The sequence below is a fragment of the Coenobita brevimanus genome, chromosome 50 (genome assembly GCF_032717465.1).
Source record: "Coenobita brevimanus isolate Jiangsu-jjx chromosome 50, ASM3271746v2, whole genome shotgun sequence".
Lineage (NCBI taxonomy): Eukaryota > Metazoa > Arthropoda > Malacostraca > Decapoda > Coenobitidae > Coenobita > Coenobita brevimanus.
Genome location: NC_137003.1, coordinates 53,027,809 through 53,048,833, shown reverse-complemented (window position 1 = coordinate 53,048,833; position 21,025 = coordinate 53,027,809). Strand labels below are relative to the sequence as shown.

The 21,025-nt window shown below is 42.9% G+C and overlaps 1 protein-coding gene across 2 annotated transcripts in view; it reads right to left on the bottom strand.

The window, feature by feature from the left end:
• The window catches only part of GlyRS (glycine--tRNA ligase), a 92,757-nt gene extending 87,527 nt beyond the window's left edge, over positions 1-5,230 (bottom strand). For both annotated transcript variants that reach the window (XM_080272208.1, XM_080272209.1), the window contains exon 1: positions 4,974-5,230. In XM_080272208.1, the coding sequence (XP_080128334.1) occupies positions 4,974-5,216 (243 nt within the window). In that variant the 5' untranslated portion in view covers positions 5,217-5,230. The remainder of the gene's footprint in view (positions 1-4,973) is intronic.
• Between the last annotated feature and the right edge of the window lie 15,795 nt (positions 5,231-21,025).

The following is a 21,025-nucleotide window of genomic DNA, read 5'->3' as shown; positions in this document are numbered from 1 at the left end:
TCATCCTCCATTCTCTCCACATGTCCAAACCACCTCAGTGTATTTCTCCTAATCTTTTCAACCACATCCACATCTACCCCACAACGTTCCTTCACTTCTTCATTCGTCAACCTGTCCCTCCACGTCACTCCACATGCTCCTCTCAAGTAACTCATTTCCACTGCTCTCACTCTTGACTTGTTCCCCTCTTGCAAGGTCCACGCCTCGCTTCCATACGTCAGGGTAGGGATCACAATACCATCATGCAGTGACTTCTTAACTTCCATACTCACCTCCCTATTTCTCATCACTGCTTTCAGTGTACCAACAACCTTTCTTCCCTGCTGTACCCTTTCACGTACTTCATCCCCCAAAGTTCCATCCTTACTCATCACACTACCCAAGTACTTGAATGCACTCACATTCTCCATATCCTCACCATCCAACCTCACTGCACACTCTGTGACTTCATTCCTCTCAAGCACCATAACTTTACTTTTGTTTACATTAACTTTCAGCTTCCTCCTCCTACACACTGTCCCAAATTCATTCACCAAACCTTGCAACTCCCATTCATCTTCACTCATCAATACTGTATCATCAGCAAACAGCAACACCGGAAACTTCCAAATCTCACCCTCATTCATTAGGGCCAGCCCCACATCCACTGCCCTACCTTGCACCTCCTTTACAACCCCATCCATGTATATATTAAACAGCCATGGAGACATCACACACCCCTGTTTCAGTCCCACATTGAGATCAAAGAACTCACTCAGCTCACCATCCACTCGCACCGTAGCCCTAGCTCCCTCGTACATACTCTTCACAGCACTCAACAATTTCCCCTCCACTCCATATATTCTTAATACCTTCCACATACCTTGCCTATCTATTCTGTCATAAGCTTTCTCCAAGTCCATGAAGGCAGCATACACTTTCCTTCCCTTCTCTAGATACTTCTCCACTAAACATCTTAGAACAAATATCTGATCTACACACCCTTTTCCCTTCCTAAATCCCCCTTGTTCTTCTCCCACTAGCTCCTCTGTCATATGCCTAACCCTATCAATGAGTATTCTACCATATATTTTACCAGTCACACTAAGAAGGCAAATACCCCTATGGTTACCACATACTTCTCTCTCCCCTTTTCCTTTGTACAGAGGAACAATTATACCTGATTTCCAGTCCTCTGGAACCCTTCCCTCTTCCCAAGCCAATCTACACAACTTCCATATCCACTCCACAACAATCTCACCCCCATACCTAAGCATTTCGCCACACACTCCATCAATTCCTGGGGCCTTTCCCAGCTTAATCTTCTTCATCGCTTCCACTACTTCCGACCTACTGATCTCTTCCTCCCTCCTCTCATCTCTTCTTCTCCCAGCCATTCCCCAACCACTTATACTCACACTGCTCTCACTCTCTACATTCAACAAATCCTCAAAGCGCTCCTTCCATCTCCTCAATTTCTCTCTCTTCTCCACCAACAATCTATTATTCCTATCTTTCACTCCCCTACTATTTCCCCTTTCACACTGCCTTACTTTCTTTACCTCCTTCCAAAACAATTTCTTACTCTCCCTCCATTTCACACTCAGATTCCTCCCAAACTCTTCATCCACTTTCTTCTTACTTTCCTTCACCAGTCTCTTAACCTCCCTCCTCCTGCTCACATATACCTCTCTCTTCTCTCTCTCATCTTCTCCCCTACCTCTACTCGCCAACCATTCACCATATGCCTTCTTCTTTTGTTCCACAGCTCGTTTCACCTCTTGATTCCACCATGCTGTCCCTTGCACACCCTTGCATCTCCTCCTCACTCCACAAACCGCCTCACACCCTGCGCTTATCTCTTCCGTGAATATCTTACATACGTCTTCAACCCCTTCCATCTGCTCTAGCTCATACCTTCCCAATCTTTCTTCCACTATGCTCTTATACTCTGTCCTTTTCTCACTATCTTGCAATTTCTCCACTCTTCTCACAGGAGCTGCTTCCTCCTGTCTTCCCCTTCGTCTCCTCAACCACTTTCTTTGCAGCTCTACCTTGGCCATCACTAAGTGATGGTCCGAGACTCCATTCCCCCACCCTCTCCACACCCTTGCATCCAACACTTGTCTTCTCATTCGCTCATCCACACACACGTAGTCTATCATTGCCTTTCATTCAACAAGTTCACCATCCATCCTCCTCATTACTCTCCATGTATACCGGTGGATCATCTTATGACGAAAGTAGGTGTTGGCTATTGCCAACCCCTTACCAGCACAGATGTCCACCAAAGCACTACCATTCCCATCTACTTCAGCTGGCACACCCCACTGACCAACCACTCCATCCACTTGTACATTCCCAACTTTGCCATTCATGTCTCCAATCAACAGCACTCTCTCGCTCCTCTCAAACTTGTCCATACATGCTTCTACTCTCGCCCAAAACTCATCTTTCACTCTTGCCACTCGATCCTCTGTTGGAGCATACACACATACAATCGCCCATGCTTGTATACCTACTTTCATCCTCACCCATACAATCCTTGCACCCACTGTTCCATACTCTCTTATATTCTCCTTCCACTTCTTGCTTATCATCAGACATACTCCCTCTCTTGCCCTCTCATTCTCACTGACTCCCGCACATATACCTACACCGTATTCCCATTCTCTCATCCTTTCACCTTTCCATTTAGTTTCAGTCAATCCACATATATCCACTTTTGCATCCTCAAGCACCTGGACAATCTCTCTCTCTTTTACTTCATCATTCACTCCTCTCACATTCCACGTTCCTACCCTCAGAATGTCCTTTGTCCGTTCCTTAGTCGTCAACGTATGGTCCGTCCGGGTCCGAGGCGCTTTATTTGCTTTTTTAGTTAGTTCTTTTTACGGGGTGGGGCACTAACCCACCACCAACCCTTTTAGTCGCCTCGTACGACAAGCAGGGATACTGGGGGAGTATTCTTGAAACCCCCCACTCACAAGAATTATATGAATTATTTCTTTTACTTTGGATATTGGCATATTTCTTCTTTTCTCAGGCTCATTCTCTTATATCCATAACTGTAATATTATTACCCACCCTAAAACTATGCTAAAAAACATTAAAAGTGACTACAATTTCTTTTAGCAACACTGTACAATATGTATGCCATGTTTCTGTGTTACTGTATAAATATTTTATGCATAATAAGATTACTGTTGATTCATCCATCAAAATACACAAGTGTAAGTTTTATTCATCTGAATTTATCGTATTTGTGTTGCCTTGTACATAAATAGCTTCCGTTTCACATCCCAAGTTGGGGAAACGTGGCACCATTGTACACAGGTGCGGGCCACACCACAGCCGCAAACTTAGGCGAGTCCTACTATAGTTTAATAGAGCCAAGGCCCAGCGTCCGGATACTGAACACGTTTGGATAATGATCCTCTGGATAATTGAGGGATCACTGTATTCTGCTTTTTCCTATCGCTTTCTGCAGTCAAATGTCAACACTTAACCATCTGTGTTGCCTATGTACCAAAACATGCTTTCCTTCAGATTATGAGTTTGTAAGAGTATAGTGGAATCAATACACCCGTTTGGTAAGGAAGTACTAACTTTTGAAAACAGTAAACTCTCAGTTATCCGTTGTATTTCAGCCACGCCCTACACCAAATAATGTGAAACGCTGGACATTGCACAGTACCCCCCATCAGCTCAACCTTCAGCACTGAACTGGATACTGTGTTATTATCAGTCTCGACACTCTATCCTTAAAAAAATTATGCATAAAATACAATAAAATAATGATACAGTACAGTGATACACTGCTGGCTCGCAATCACTTTTAAGACAGTTGGAATGCCTCAATGCCAGATATTGCACAGAACTGAAGGTTACGCCCCGTTTCGGCACCAGAGGCTGCATAATTTTGCCAGATGTTGCTTTAATAGAGACAAGCCAGCAGCACCGGATATAGCAACACTGGATAACTGAGTTTACTGTATTCATATGTCAAATAAAACAGCTGTTCTGGAAGCAGGAATTGCTAGAAAATATTCTGGATGACCACAGGTTAAGACAAGTGGAACCTGAACTTGCTGCAATGTGGTCCTGAAACAAGATGGACATAACATAAAAAGATCAAATCTTTCCAAAACAATTGCTTTAAAAGCTTTTGAATATTAATATATAAAATAAAACAGAAATTCTGGAAGCAGATTTTGCTAAATAACATCCTGTATGACCACAGTTTAAGACAGACGGAACCTGCAATTGCTCCAATGTGGGTAAGAAACTAAGAAGATGGGTCACTTGTGGTATTAATGAAATCACACATAGTGGTGCCTGACTGTAGGAGTAAAATCCTTGAACCCTAAACCTCAGCATCCAGGGCATATTGAGAAAAATAAATAAAGGATAAGAATTTATGGTCGAGCTCAACTTGAATAAATTCAAATGGATCCTGGTATATGTAAGTTTACTTTAAGCAGTAGAAAGACCTTACCAATTCAGTTAATTTTCCTCAGGTTTTTCTGTACTTTTCAGGATAGTAAAAAACATTTTCCTACCAAAATTTCCCCATTATTATCACGTTCCTTAAGCTGTACCTACGATTGTTTTGTGTCTGGCGTAATAGAGGAAATATACTCAAAGGTGGATTTCATTTCCCAACTGGAGGTTAGATTTGGTTAAATTATTACAGACAGTTAAGCTAGGTTAGGTTAGGTTTAAACTGTTAGGAGTCGCTTCCGCCATTACGCTGATGAATCAAACAAGAGTTGTCACAGCAGAATATATCTTAAAACAACGGGAAAACAGATTTAACATGTAACGTTTATTTACTGCCTCAGAAATAATCGGAAAAACATAACAATCAGGAAGAACTAACAATTGGTAAGGCACTTCCACCGCTTAAAGTCAATCGTATGTTCACCTGCATCCCTCTTAAAACACTATACGATTACTGTACTAAATTTATCATCCTTAAAAGCTACACTTACCTGCTCTTTGCATCGGGCTCTGTAAGGTGCCAGCTGTTTCTCTACTCCAGGGTCCATCGCCAGTAGTGTTGTTTGCAGCTGGACCGTACGTTTGGCTTTGTGCTTTTTGCTGCCCCAGTTCTCAGCCTTCGGCTTTTGTAGCACAGGATAGCCAGCTATGACCCGTTTAAACTCTGGAAGGTAATACTGAGACCGTGACACTAATCTACGAGTTAACCACCCAAGGCGACCGACCCCAGTCATGGACTTTCTCTGTAGTAAACAACACGCGTTCCACGTGCACGACGAAACTCGATTTTGATTGGCTGCTGACGTATCAGTTCGGCTTTGCTTCCATCTCGGATTTTCTAATAAAGAAATGCACACTACCTGGTAAAAATCATGTAAAAAATGACAGAGCAAATACCTACAAATACCTTGGGGTCCGACTTAGTCACCAGTCGCGTAGCTTGGGTCCATTTTGTGCAGGGGCACATTGGGGGCAGGGAATGCCCGAAACCGAATGTACCAGCAGCCTAGGGTTTATGCACCATCTGCCAAGTCTGAATGCACCAGACCGAATGCACCACTTAAATGCCCGGGAATAATCAAAACAACACAGCTGATTCGCTGAGATTTGCTCGCTACGCTTGGTTGGGGTCGGATGCGCTCTCTTTCATGCCCTCTTTCCCGTCAGATTCTCAACCTTTTCAGTACCCAACCAAGCAAGTGCTCCTTTACTTATTCTATTATTGTGTGCATACTTGTGGCTCACTTGGTATTGCTACCGCAATTATTCGGCCGTGTCTAGGCGCGGTGGAAGTGACTGAACGCCATGGCGACGGCACAGCCGGCTACCCGGCCGGTTCAAGTTGTGACCATGGATGACGAGGCTATGCTAGAGGTCGGGCCTCCCCAAGGCATGAAGAGGAGGACAGCCACCCCAGGATGAAGAGGAGGATGGTGGACTGGATGACACATCCCACTCAGAGAAGTATATCAAGCCCACAACATCTGACAACACAACAGGTGAGCGCTTGATCACTTTCTTAGTGTGCACTTTGGATGGCAGTGCGGTTTTTTCCCAACCCCAGGGCGTTGTCTGAGGCCATCAATGCTTGCTTTTGTAGCAAATACAGTGTGGAGGGCGAGGTTCGGGTATTGGGACGAGGGGCTGCCTTTCGCTTCTGCATAGCAGAGGCGAATCTAGCCAAGCTGCCTGCCCCTCCCGAATCCCCAACTTCCCTGGGAGAGTGAAAGGTCAAGTACTGGAAGGCCTCCGCCCCCATTGATAGTGCTTACTCATTTGGGAAAATCAGCCCTGTGTCCTTTAACCTGCCCACCGAGGACATACTTTCTCAGCTTCGTTGCCTGGGGTCAGGAGGCTGCCTTGTAGAGGTTTCACGCCTCACCTCACGATCTGGACAGGACGGCACGCAGGTACAGTCTCAGGTCATCCAACTCAAGTTCGAGGGCACCCTGCCAGAGAAGGTCATACTAGGACATTCGTGCCACACAATAGGTACTTACACCTTTCCTTTGCTACGCTGTTTTAATTGCCACCAGTTTGGGCATGGATCCCTCTCCTGTTGGAACAAGGTCCGATGTGCTCGCTGCTTCCACCTCTACTGCTCCACCACTGGGGAGCCTTGCACAGAGGACCCTTACTGCTTTTTCTGTGGCGACGCCCACACCGTCACATCGCGATCTTGCCCAATATATCAGCAAGCCCTTGCCATCCGTGAGACAGCCCGAAACAACCCATCCTCCCTCCAGTCTGTGAACACCAAGCTTCACTCCCTCAGCCTGGCACCACGCACTGCCACACCCCCTTGCCCCGCTCAGTCAGCACCGTCTGTGTCCTTTCACCCGCCCAGCCGCCCCGTGCAGCAGGGCCTCAGTTTTGCTGCGATCACCTCCAACTGTTTCTCTGCCCTACAGGACCTGCAACCACCAGGGGCAATCATTGACAGGGAATCAGGCACGGCCATCCACCTCTCCCTACCCCCCGAGATCGTGACTCATCCCATTCCACCTCTGAAGCCCCAACATTATCGTCCTCGTCCCACTCACAGTGTGAGGCCAGTTTCTGATCCAACCACTCCCGACTTTGCTGATCCCGACACCCCTCCTGTGGTTCCCCCGACCAGTCCCTCCCAACTGTGCCCCTTCTCCATAGTACCTTGTCCTGCCACTGTACTTCCCATGCCCTTGTGGCAAACTGCACATGGCCACTCCCTCTTCTTTGACTGTACTGCCACCAACCCCAGATATCATCACTTCTCTTTGATCTGCATTTACCCTTAAGCCCTTGTGTCCCATACCATCTCTCCACTTCCTAAATCTTTCCTCCACCTCCCTTTCATTCTCTGCAGTCAACACCAAATCATCAGCATACAATATCTCCCACAGGAGTCCGTTTCTGAAGTCACGTGAGAGGGTTTCAAGTACCATGATAAACAACATGGGACTCAAAACTTACCCCTGATGCACACCAACATTCACGGAAAACTCATCACTCAAATCTCCATTCACTCTTACCTGGATGTGAGCACCCACATACATGGCCGTAACCACCCTAACCAGCCACTCCTCCAAGCCAAGCTTTCTCATTGCCCACTTCACCACCTCTTTAAGAACTCTGTCAAAGGCCTTTTCCAAATCAACAAAAACAAAATACAAATCCCTTTTCTTCCCAATATGTTTTTCCTGAAGCTGTCAAACAATGAATATGGCATCAGTGGTCGCTTTGCCTGGCATAAACCCAAACTGCATCTCATCAATATTCACTTTCTCTAATTATACCTTCTAGAACTCTCTCCATTACCTTCGTTATCTGATCTAAAAGCTTTATACCTCTATAATTTCCTCTTTCCAGGGCATCACTCTTCCTCTTGTACACATTTACAATTAGACTCTTCAGCCAATCGTCTGGAACAACACACTCTTATAAAATCATATTTGTCAGGTCAGTGACTAACCTCACCCCTATATCTCCTGAGGCCTTCAGCATTTCAGCAGTCAACCCAGACACATCTGCTGCCTTTCCCACCTGCATCCTGCCAATTGCTTCACTCACAGTAGCAGCATCAATCAAAGGCCAATGGCGAAACACTGGATCTGCTGGCTCCAAACCTTCCCTGTCCCAGTCAAACTCCTCATTCAACAACTGGCTATAATGCTCTCTCCATGCATCTTAAATATCCCCACTGTTCATCACTACCCTTCCTTCATCATTCTTCACACACTTCTCACCTATAATATCCTGATTATTCCTCTTCATCTGTTTTGCCACCTTAAATGTCATATTTTTCCTTTCTCCATGATTTAGGTTATCAAGTAAAGGCCTCTATGGCTCAGACTTCGCCATGTATACCTCTCTTCTAGCCCTGTGCATGGCAGCCAAGTATTCCTCCTTGTTACCACCCTTCTTCCATTCCTGGAAAAGCCTTCTTTTCTTCTTAACTGCAGCTTCTACACCCTCATCCCACCACTAGGGTACTTTATGTCTTGGTTGGCCTCTTGTCCATTGGCATATTACATCGGTAACTCTCAAGAGGTTGTTCTTGAGGGCTCTGTACTGTTCATTAACGCCTCTGTCTATGGCTTCCTGTTCAGCCACCACTCTCCTCATCTTGCTATAGAAGGCATCCCTTATTGCTTGGTTTTCCACCTTCTATATTTTCCTCCTAGGTACGTAAGTCCTCTTTTTCATCACTCATTCTTTAAGCACCATATCACAAAGCAATAGTTTGTGCTGCAGCACACACTCCTCACGTCCTATAACTCTAACATCCCTCACTAACCTACTATCAACCCTCCTGACCAGAAAATAATCTATCTGACTTATTTTCCCCAGACTCGTATGTAATTAACCTACCCTCTCTTTTCCTAAAATGTGTGTTGCACACAATTCTGTTTGTTGCCTCCCCAAACTCGAGTATTCTTTCCCCTTCCGCATTCCTTACACCATACGCACATCCCCCATGTACTCCTTCATAACCTTGAGCTGCTTCACCTACATGACCATTTAAGTCCCCTCCCAAAACCACTATCTCATCATCCCCCATACCACCTACCACACATATTAAGTCATCCCAAAATCTATCCTTCTCTACCTCATCCAAGCCTGCCTGTGGGGCATATGCCAATATAATTGGAGTCATCATTCCACCGAACAAAATTTTCACTACAATGTCCTATCTCTTACTCTCATAACATTCATAACATATTCCACCCATTTCTCCGCAACCAACACACCCACACCCCCTTGTCCGTCTGTCCTCTCCTGCCAAAACAACTTATATTAGCAGTCCTTCCCAACAGTCTTTCTGGCTGACCCACCTTTGCACTGGACTTCATGCAAACATGCCACATCCACCCACCTCCTACTGAATGCCTCATTGACTTCCCCTGCTCTTCCCCTCAAACTTCCCACATTTCATGAACCCACTTTCATCCTCCTGGGCAATTTAATGTCCTCAGGCTTGCTTTGAGGCTTATTTTTGTATTTGGTAATTGTCAGTAATAATAATAATAATAAAGGACGTAGACATACCACACTCCCCACTCACTGCACAGTCCCAGGTCCAGGCAATGGATCTGGGACCCCTATCCCACCAGCTTACCACTGGCTGTGGTAGTGGCCTCAGGGCACCCTGCCAGGACAGATTGATAGTGGAGAAGGGAGAAAAAGTAAGCAGATGGAAAGACCACTTTAAGGAACTGTTAAACATAGAGAATGAAAGTAATGGGAGTATAAGTGGCTGGGACAAGAAGAGAGGTGAGAAGGGAGAAAGAGATAAATATGATGGAAGTAGTGGAAGCAATGAAGAAAGTCAATATGGGGAAAGCCCCAGAAATTGATGGAGTGTGTGGTGAAATGCTGAAGCATGGGGGAGAGATAGTAATAGAATGGATGTGGAAGGTGTACAGATTGGCCTGAGAGGAAGGTAGAGTCTTAGTGGAGGGGATGTCAGGTGTATTTATTCCCCTGTACAGAGAGAAAGGGAAAAATGAAGTGTGTAGTAATCACAGGGCATTTGTCTTCTAAGTGTAATAGGAAAAGTATATGGTAGGATACTTTTTGACAGTTAGGTAAATAACAGAGGAATTAGTTGGAGAAGATCAGGGAGGTTTTAGGAAGGGAAGTTGTGTATAGATCAGATATTCATCCTTACGTCTTCAGTGGAAAAGTTTCTAAGAAGGGAAAGAAGTTGTATGCAGCCTTCATGGATTTGGAGAAAGCATATGACAGGGTGGATACACAAGGAATGTAGAAAATATTAAGAATATATAGAGTGAATGGGAAGTTGTTGAATGCCGTGAAGAGTATGTATGAGGGTGCAAAGGCTGCAGTGCGTGTGTATAGTGAGCTGAGTGAATTTTTCTGTCTGATTGTTGGATTGAAACAGGGATGTGTCATGTTTCCATGGTTATTCAATCTGTATATGGATGGGGTTATAAAAGAGGTACAAGGCAGGGCAGTGGATGCTGGAGCGGCCCTAATGAGAGAGGGCAGCGTTTGGAAACTTCCTGTACTGTTGTATGTATATGATACTGTATTGTTATGTGAAGACGAAGGGGAACTGCAAGGCTTAATTAATGAGCTGGAGAGAGTGTATAAGAAATGTAATCAAAATGTATGTGTAGGGAAGAGTACAGTTATGGTCGTCGAGAGAACTGGAAATACAGTGAGGCTGGATGATGAGGAAATGGAAAATGCGAGTGCATTTCAGTACTTGGGTAGTGTGATAAGGCCGGAAGTTTGGAGAATGAAGTGCTTGAAAGGGTGCAACAAGGAAAAAAGGTTGCTGGTTCTTTGAAAGCAGTAATAAGGAATAGGGAAGTGAGTATGGAAGTAAAAAAAAAAAAAATCGCTGCATGACTACTGTAATGTATTGTGATACCAACTCTGATATATGGAAGTGAAGCTTGTACCTTGTCGGGAGGACACACATCAAGATTGACAGCAGTGGAATAGAGTTATTTCAGAGGAGCATGTGGAGTTACAAAGAGACTCAAACGGACAAATAAGGAAGTGAAGGAGCGTTGTGGTGTGGATGTGGGTGTGACAGAAAGCGTTAGAAATACACCGAGGTGATTTGGCCATGTGAAGGATGGAGAGCGAGAGACTAACAAGGAGAGTGCAGGGTATGTGAGTGAAGTGGAAGGGGAGGCAGAGGATGAGATGGGGGGATGGAGTGGAGAGATATATGGGAGAGGGGTGTGTGTGCTGGGGGAGGGTAGTGAAATGGCGGGGGACAGGGTAACATGGAGGCGATTTGTTTGTGGCCATCCCTTGCGGGATTGAGGCGTCCGGCAACAGACAGATAGATTAACTTAACCAATACTAACCTAACTAAATGAATCAACCTAACTAACATCCTAACCTAACCTGATACTAAGAAAAAAGTAAACTTAACCTATTTATAGGCTTTCTTATATTAGAAAAAGTGCAGAAGATGGCACACAACGGAAATCAGCGGCAGGGACTAGGCTGCACAGTCCATAAATAGGCGAATGGCCACTCGTTAAAAAAATGCTAATTCAAAAACTACAGACTTTATTCTAATTGAATCTTACAAAACGAGCTATTGTTAACTCTCCCTGTACTCTACATTTATAACTAAAATATTTTCCTTTCAGTGTGGACAGTTTTTTTTTAAAGTTTGGACGGTTTCTTTTAACGTCTTTCATACTATGAAATCTTATTTACAGTTTATTTTGTTCCCACCAGACAATATTATTCATTTCTGGGAAAACCTTCCGCGATGAAGTTGTATCTGGCTCAGTCAAAATAACATCTTTCTAATAAATATTATGCTGCAAAGTAGAAAACTCAACAAAATGCACCAGTTTCCTGAATCTTCACAGCATCATCTAAGCGTAAATAGACTCATGAAAACGGCAGGAAACAAAATGACAAGTGGCAAGTAGACAGTCCTAGTTATAAGGAAGGAATGAGTTCTATAATAACACAACTTATTACGTACAACTGCAATTGTAAATTGGGGTGAAATGAAACTTTAACGTAAAAAACCTGCTTATAACAAGGACTGCCTAAGAACAAATCAAGCTTGATTATACTGGTAAATATTCTCAATTATGTGGTAATAAATAAGCCCTTCATAACTAAATGAGGAAAAGAGAGAGTGAAGCAGGGTGGGAAAAGTAAGGTCAGTTAGGTGGAGTAGGAGAGGTGAGGTAGAACAGGTGGGTAGGTTAGGCGAGCAGGACAAGATGGGATGAGACAAGTGGGTAGGATGGTGGGTTGCAACGAATGGCTAGGGCAGATGAGTAAGACAGGTGGGTAGGACAGGTGGGGTGGGACAGGTGGGGAAGGACAGGTAGGGTGGGACAAATGGATAGGGTAAATGGGTAAGACAGGTGGGATGGGACAGGTGGGTAGGACAGGTGGGTGGGATAGGTGAAATAGGACAGATATAGTAAGGCAGAGTGCATATATAGAGGCAGCTAAGATAATACAAGTGGTGTAGCACAAATGGAATAGAAGAGGTGAGGTAGACAAGACAGGGGAGGGAGGTGAAATAAGACAGTAGGGGAGGTAGGTAAAACTGGTGAAATAGGCCAGGTGGGGTATAAGTGCTATGACAGTGCACAAACCTTACACACACACCCTTTTGCTCGTCCTGGGGAAAAGCAATGTGAGTCCTTGGCAGGGTACAGGAGTAAGGTAGCGGCGCACACGTACTACACTGGGTATTGAAGCTGCACCTGGCACTGCACCATTCCAGTCCTCTGGCTTTCTCTTGCTGGGTGTTGCTGAGGCCACTGTGGATAGAACCACCCGGGGAGGTTGCTGGGGGGTTGACACAATGCACTGTGAGGACACATGTGTAACTGTGCATTGTTTTCCACTCTGCTCAGTGTCTGGGTTTCCACCTGCAGTTACTCCTTGGCTTATACCTTGAACTGTTCCTCTGCATGTGGCATGCTGGATGTCCTGCTTCATGCCACGACCCACAGTCATCAGGCTATTGGAGGGCACTGCATTAGCCAGGCTAACAGTACTGGTGAAGGGAGACGGAGGAGGCCGACCGTGAGGGCTGTGCATCACAAGGAATTGGCTAGCTGTAGTTTTCTTACTGTACACATCCTTGTGGGAAGCCGACACTACTGGATGAGCGAGGGTGACTGCAGAGGGAGAGCGAGTGCTTGTTGGGCAGGTGGAGGGAATCGAGGTAGTGGTGAATTTTATGACAGTGTGTGGCGACACGCTGCCTCTGCCTCTTTGCTCGTCCCTTCCCCTTCTCGTACCCCAGCCCTCTCTCAGAGAATGGCAGGTGATCCTGTTGGGTGAGCTTCTTACATTGGGTGTGATGGTGGCCCCTGGGATGCAGTGCTGAGGTGGTTGTTGGTGCTGTTGTGAAGAGCAGCCCCGGCTCCACGGTGAAACTGGTGTGCCAACAACAGTTGGGAGAGGAAACTCCTCTCTGGGTAGCACCACCACGGCAGACTCTTCAGAGCTGCTGCTATCATACCCACAATCCTGCACACACAACATAACGCAGTACTCAGTTGCCACCTCATAAAATACACATGATACACTTGCTTCAATTACCATACTTAAAGACATCTATTAACTATACACTAGATGTTTAGCGTAATAATCTATGATATGTCACAGGGATAGGAAAAAGAAATAGTACTCAATTATTCATTATATTGTAAGAGGCAACTACAGTAAAACAGGTGATAGTGAGAGCTTGAGAAAAATGTACTGGTGCACCTATGTGGCAACCCAACAGCCCAGTTCTGCTGCGAGTAGTTTTGCACTGTACTGTACGTCCTATAGCACTGGAGAGAATGCAAAAGTAATTGGGAATTTTCTTCTGTGACTTGTAACTCTAAAAGAATTCAAACTCTCGCTCTGGAGAGTCTCATCTCAAATGAACATACAAAAATATGAGAGAGAGAGAGAGAGTATATGTATATATGTAAATATATAAACAGGTAATGTATTATGAACAACATTAGCGATATATATATATATATATATATATATATATATATATATATATATATATATATATATATATATATATATATATATATATATATATATATATATATATGCAGAGAGTTCACTTCACCGTGAAGATAAGTTTGGAAAATAACCACAGGAGAAAATGCAGAGAGTTCACTTCACGGTGAAGATAAGTTTGGAAAATAACCACAGGAGAAATGAAAGGAGCGCCAGTGAGTACTTTCGTATATTACATCTTCATATATATATATATATATATATATATATATGAGCATATTCCTGTGCTGTGCACAAAGTATTAGTTCGAGAGTAAGGACGTGTGTGTGTGTGTGTGTATTCTTACCTATTTGGATCTTTACAGGACTGAGTCAAGCTCGTACTGTCCCTCGTATTAAATCTTTTTTTTTTTTTTATACATATCCTTAAATTTATGAATAGTTTTGGCACACACTACCTCATTCGGTAGTGCATTCCTCTGATCAACTGCCCTATTTGGGAAACTAAATTTCCATACATTTTTATCGCCTCTCTTTTTATGTAGTTTTGTGCACTGTTCTCTTGCTGATGCTTCCCCATAGGTTATATTGTCATTCATGTCTATTTTCTCTTTCCCCGAGACGCATTTATATAGCATAATCATGTCTCTTTTCCTTTTCTCTTGTAGTATTGGTAGATTCCATTTTTCTAGTCTTTCTTCGTAGCTTGGATCCCTTAAGCTTGGTACCCATCTTGTAGTGGCCCTTTGTACTTTTTCAACCTTGTCTGTGTTTTAAAATTTGGATTTCAGACTACTGATGCATACTCCTGGGTTGATTTGATGAATGATGTTATTTTCTTTCTTAGCATGTCTTCATTTATATATGTGAATGCTATTCTCATATTAGCAAGCAATGTATAAATGTTACGTACCCTCTCACTGATGTGGTCAGCTGGAGGTAGTCTGTTGTTGATAATCACTCCTAGGTCCTTCTCCCTTTCTGATATGTGTAGGGTTGATCTTCCTAACTTATAATCCCAGTTTGGTCTTTTCTCACTTTTACCTAACTTAATTACTTGACACTTGTCCACATTAAATTCCATTTGCCATTCATCGCTCCATTTATGAAGCTTATTTAATTCTTCTTCCAGTTCTTTGCAAGAATCTGTGTTAGTAATTTTCCTTTGTGTTTGCATAATCTGCAAACATATTTAGATAGCTTCCATTTCCAGTGTTACTGTCTGTATCATTTATATATACTGAAAACATAATTGGTGCCAGCACTGAGCCCTGTGGAACTCCAGTGGTCACTTCCCTCCATGATGAGTAATTTCCCCTTAATACTGCTTGAGGGTGCGAAAGTGGATGTATGTGGAATAACTGAAACAAAATGGAGAGGAGAAAGTGTGAGAGAATGGGAGTATGGATGGGGTATATGTGCAGGAGTAGGTGAGAATGAGAGGGCAAAGGAAGGAGTATGTATAGTTGTGAGTAAAAGATGGAAGAAAAGCATAAGACAGTATGGATCAGTTGGGTCAAGGATTGTGTGGGTAAAGTTGGAATACAAATGTGGGCGATTGTGTGTGTGTACGCGCCAACGCAAGATCGTGCTAGAAGGGTGAGAAAAGAGTTCTGGACAAATGTAGAAGTGTGCATGGAAAAGTTTGGAAGGAATGAGAGAGTGTTTTTGATTGGTGATATGAATGGTAAAGTTGGGAATGTGAAGGTGGATGGAACAGTTGGTGAGTGGGGTGTGCCTGCTGAAATAGATGAGAATGGGAGTGCGTTAGTGGACATTTGTGCTGGGAGGGGGTTGGTGATAGCCAATACCCTCTTCAGGCATAAAATGATCCACAGGTATACATGGCGAGTAATGAGAAAGGTGGGTGGTGAACTGAATGAAAGGAAGGCAATGATTGATTATGTGTGTGTGGATGAAAGAATGCGAAGATGTGTAATGGATGCAAGAGCTCATAGAGGTTGGGGGAGTGGACTTTCTGACCACTACTTGGTGATGGCCAGAATTAGAATTCAAGTAAGATGGAGGAATAGAAAAAGGGAAAGACGAGAGGAAGGAGTAATTGCAAGGAGAGTGGAAAGGTTACAAGAGGATGAGAAAAAGGCAGAGTATAAGAGAGAAGTGGAGGAACGATTGGGCAAATATGAATTGGAGCAGATGGGAGACGTGGAAGGTGTGTGTAGGATATTTACAGAAGAAATATGTGCAGCATGTGATGTGGTGTGTGGAAGGAAGAGAAGACGGAGGGGGGTGCAAGGAACAGCGTGGTGGACTGAAGAGGTGAGACAGGCTGTGGCACAAAAGAAGAAAGCATACAATGAATGGACGAGAAATAGGGGCGTGGAAGAAGTTGAGAGGCGGAAGAGAGAGTTATATGTAGAGAGAAAGAGAGAGGTGAAAAGATTAGTAAGAGAGAGTAAGAAGAGAGTGGATGAGGAATTTGGAAGGAATTTGAGTGTAAAGTGGAGGGACTGTAAGAAAATGTTCTGGAAAGAGGTGAAAAGAGTAAGACAGGGTGGAAGTGAAGTTAGCAGGGAAGTGAAAGATAAAAATGGTAGATTACTAGTGGAGAAGGGAGAAAAAGTGAGCAGATGGAGAGAACACTTTAAGGAATTGTTGAACATAGAGGATGGAAGTAATGCGAGTATAAGTGGCTGGGGAATGGCTGGGAGAAGGGGGGAGGTGAGAAGACAGGAAGAAATCAGTAGGATAGAAGTTGTGGAAGCAGTGAAGAAAGTTAAATCGGGGAAAGCCCCAGGAATTGATGGAGTGTGTGGTGAAATGCTGAAGCATGGGGGAGGGACAGTAGTAGAATGGATGTGGAAGATGTGCAGATTGGCCTGGGAGGAAGGTAGAGTCCCGGAGGATTGGAAGTCAGGTATAATTATTCCCTTGTACAAAGGAAAACGGGAAAAAGAAGTGTGTGGTAATGATAGGGGCATTTGTCTTCTTAGTACAATAGGAAAAGTGTATGGTAGGATACTTATTGACAGAGTTAGAGAAACAGAGAAATTAGTTGGAGAAGAACAGGGAGGCTTTAGGAAGGGAAGAGGTTGTGTAGATCAGATATTCATTCTTAGATCTTTAGTGGAAAAGTTTCTAGAGAAAGGAAAGAAGTTGTATGCGGCTTTCATGGATTTGGAGAAAGCATAGGACAGGGTGGATAGACAAGGATTGTGGAAAGTGTTAAGAATATATGGAGTAGATGGGAAGTTATTGAATGCTGTGAAGAGTATGTACGATGGTGCGAAGGCTGCAGTGCGTGTGGATGGTGAACTAAGTAAATTTTTCTCTTTGAAAGTTGGGTTGAAGCAGGGATGTGTCATGTCTCCATGGTTGTTCAGTCTTTACATGGATGGGGTAATAAAAGAGGTACAAGGTAGGGTAGTGGATGTTGGAGTGGCCTTGGTGAGAGAGGATAGTGTTTGGAAACTCCCTGTACTGTTGTTTGCAGATGATACTGTGTTGTTGAGTGAAGACGAAAGGGAGCTGCAAGGCTTGGTGGATGAGTTTGGGAGAGTGTGTAAGAAACGGAATCTAAAGGTGAATGTAGGGAAGAGTAAAGTGATGGTCTTTGAGAGAGGTGAAGTCAGTGAATGTACAGCGAGGTTGGATGGTGAGGAATTGGATAATGTGAGTACGTTTAAGTACTTAGGTAGTGTGATGAGTAAAGATGGAGGTTTGGAGGGTGAAGTGCGTGAAAGGGTACAGCAGGGAAGAAAGGTTGCTGGTTCTTTGAAAGCAGTGATAAGAAACAGGGAAGTGAGCATGGAAGTGAAAAAGTTACTACATGACAGTATTGTGATACCAACTCTAACGTACGGAAGTGAAGCTTGGACGTTGTTGGAATGACACAAGTCAAGAGTGAGAGCAGTGGAAATGAGTTATTTAAGAGGAGCCTGTGGAGTCACATGGAGAGACAGGCTGACGAATGAGGATATAAAGGAGCGTTGTGGTGTGGATGTGGATGTGATAGGAAGCGTTATGAGGAACGCACTGAGGTGGTTTGGCCATGTGGAGAGGATGAAGGGTGAAAGACTGACGAAGAGAGTGTATGTGAGTGAGGTGGAGGGGGGAAGAGGGAGAGGGAGGCCGAGGATGAGATGGAGGGATGGGGTGGAGAGGTATATGAGAGAGAGGGGTGTGAGTTGGGAGCAGGGCAGTGAGATGGCGGGGGACAGGGCGACTTGGAGGCGATTTGTTTGTGGCCACCCCAAACGAGATTGAGGTGTCTGGCAATAGATAGATAGACAGACTTCTCATTTCCCTTTTTCTGAGAAAATCCTGCATCCAACAGTACAAATTGTCCTGGATACTTCCTGGATGATAGTTTCCATAAAAGTCTTCGGTGCGGTACTCTGTCATTATATGCTTTCTTGAAATCTAAATAGAAACTGTCCACACAACCTTCTCTTTTCTGTAATGTTTCTGTAACTCAATCATGGTAGCTTAATAGATTAGTAACATATGATTTTCCCTTTCTAAAACCGATCTGCCTTTCTGTTATCATACTGTGTTCTTCTAGATGTTTTACCCAAACTTATCAGCTTTCTAGTATCTTACAACACTGGTCAGTGATACTGGTCGGTAGTTAGTGGATTTTGTCTATTCCCTTTCTTAAATAGGGGAACAACGTTTGCTTTCTTCCAAATATCAGGTAGTTTACCTTGACCTAAGGCTTCCTCGAATATTAAATACAACGGTCTGCTTAGCTCTTCTGCACACTCCTGTAGCACCCAACCTGAAATTTCGTCAGGACCATATGCTTTTCCTTTGTCTAATTTATTTAACTCTTCCTGTGCTTTCTCTGATATTTGTATATCTGGTAATATGTGTGGGCATGCATGTTCCATATCATCTCTTTCAAAACTATTTTCTTTTGTAAAAACTGATTGGAAGTTTTTATTTAGTGCTTCACAAATGTCTTTCTCTTGTGTATAGCTGATCCCCTCATCCATAATGGACTGCATTTTATCTTTAACTTTGGTTTTACTTCGGATGTAGCTGTAAAATAGCTTAGGTTCATCACTGCTTTTATTTCTTATGTCTTTCTCAATCTCTTTTTGAGCCTCCTTCCTTATCTTTGTATAATCGTTTCTTGCCTGTTTACAGTTGTTATGTACCCTCTCATTATTGTGTCCTCTGTATCTATTCCACGGCAAGTCTCTTTTTTTCTTTTGATTTTTTACATTCTGTATTAAACCATTTCTTTATTTTCATTTCTGTTTCTTTGTGCTGTGGGATGTAATTTTGGGCTTCTGTTTCATAATATTCACAGAATTTTCTATATATAACATTTAAATCTTGTCCTCTAAGCTCCTTTTCCCAACCTATTTCTAACAAGTACTTCTTCAGGTCATGATAGTTGTCCTTTTTGTTGTTTAGGCTCGTTTTGTAACTCTCATTACTGGTAACTATGTCATATGCAATCCTGAAGTTACAATTTAAGACTGCATGGTCGCTTTTGCCAAATGGTGGGTGATACATTATATTGTCAATTTCATTTTCTTGCCTGGTAAATATAAGATCTAGTACTGATGGATCATAAAGTCCCCTTTTTCTGGTGTTTGCCTTTACATGTTGTGTTTAGAAAAACTCCTTCACAAGATATAGGAGCTTTTGCTCCCAACAGCTTTCATGGCTTTTTACATCTAAATTATTCCAATTTATATTTGTATTGAAGTCTCCAGTTAATATAATTCTTTCAGACTTCTCTTCCATTCTATGTAGTAATACTCTTAAACTCTGAATTATACTTCCTGCTAGGTCTTCATATTCGCCTCTTTCCCAAGTGTTTGTTTTGGGTGGCATGTATAAATTTGTCGCACTTAATTTCCCTTTCCAATGCAATCATTTCTACTTGTGAGGGTATATTTAGTTTTATTTCTTTGACTTGTAGATTTTTCTTTGTTAAGATTATATTTCCTCCTCCCTTTCTTAAATTTCTGTCTCATCTCCACATATTGTATTCCTCTAAGTTTAGGGTATCGTTTGATATCTTTGGAGTTAATGTTGTTTCAGTTAGGCAAATAGTATGTGGTTCCTTTTCTTAGGTATAGTCATCTATCTCTAATAATTTAGACACCATTCCATATACATTTGAGTACATCAACTTAATCATCTTGTTTACATACTTCCCATAATTTGAGTCTACTACTTTCCTCCTTTATTATTCCCTGTTGGTTATGAACCACTTTCGTAACCTGCAATCCAATAACTTTGTAAAAAAAAATGTACTCTTCTCTTCCTCTGATGTTCCCTCATTCTTTGTTTTTGCCTCCTCCCTCTTCTCTTTTAGTATTCCCAATTCCTTTTGAGTTAGGCATCTTTTTATCCGTACCTTTTTAAATTCCTCTTTTTCCATGAGTTTGCATTTTTTAGTATCTCCTCCACAGTGTTCACACTCTGGAAGGTTACTTTCAGGGTCTTTGACTTATTTCTCTCATATTTCCCTAGCCTTTTCCTCTGTGTTACAGATTTCCTCAGATACCTCCTTCAATATGCTCATTATATTTGCCATCTTTTTTTTCTCTCGTAATTTTGTTTTTTATTCCTTCCTCATCTATACTAGTGATTACTATAGATTTGTTGATATCTACTGAATCTTTGACCAATTTTGGGTTGTTCTGGATTATTTTTTTTCACTTCCTTTCTAATGCTTTTTTGTTCATCTCATGTTTCTAAGTCTTTCCTTACTTTCACTATTTCATCATACGTAGATTCCACATCATCTTTGTAACTTTGCATCACTTCACTCACCTGGGTTATCTTTTCTTGAATATCACTGCTTTGGTCTATCAAACTGCTTGTTTGTCTAATTGTCTCTATCATTTCTGAACTCCTCCATAATACTCTCATGGTTGACAAGTGTGCTTACCATTTCACTAATCTTCCTTCTAAGTGAACCCACCTCAGTTGACAGCTTGTTGTGTCTTTCTCGTTTAATTCCTGTATTGATTTTTCATTTTCCTCCTTCTGCTTCTTAATTTCACTCACTTCACTCTGAAATGCCCTTTCCTATTTGTTCACTCTCTCTACTAGTTTGTTGTATGTTTCCATTTCAACCA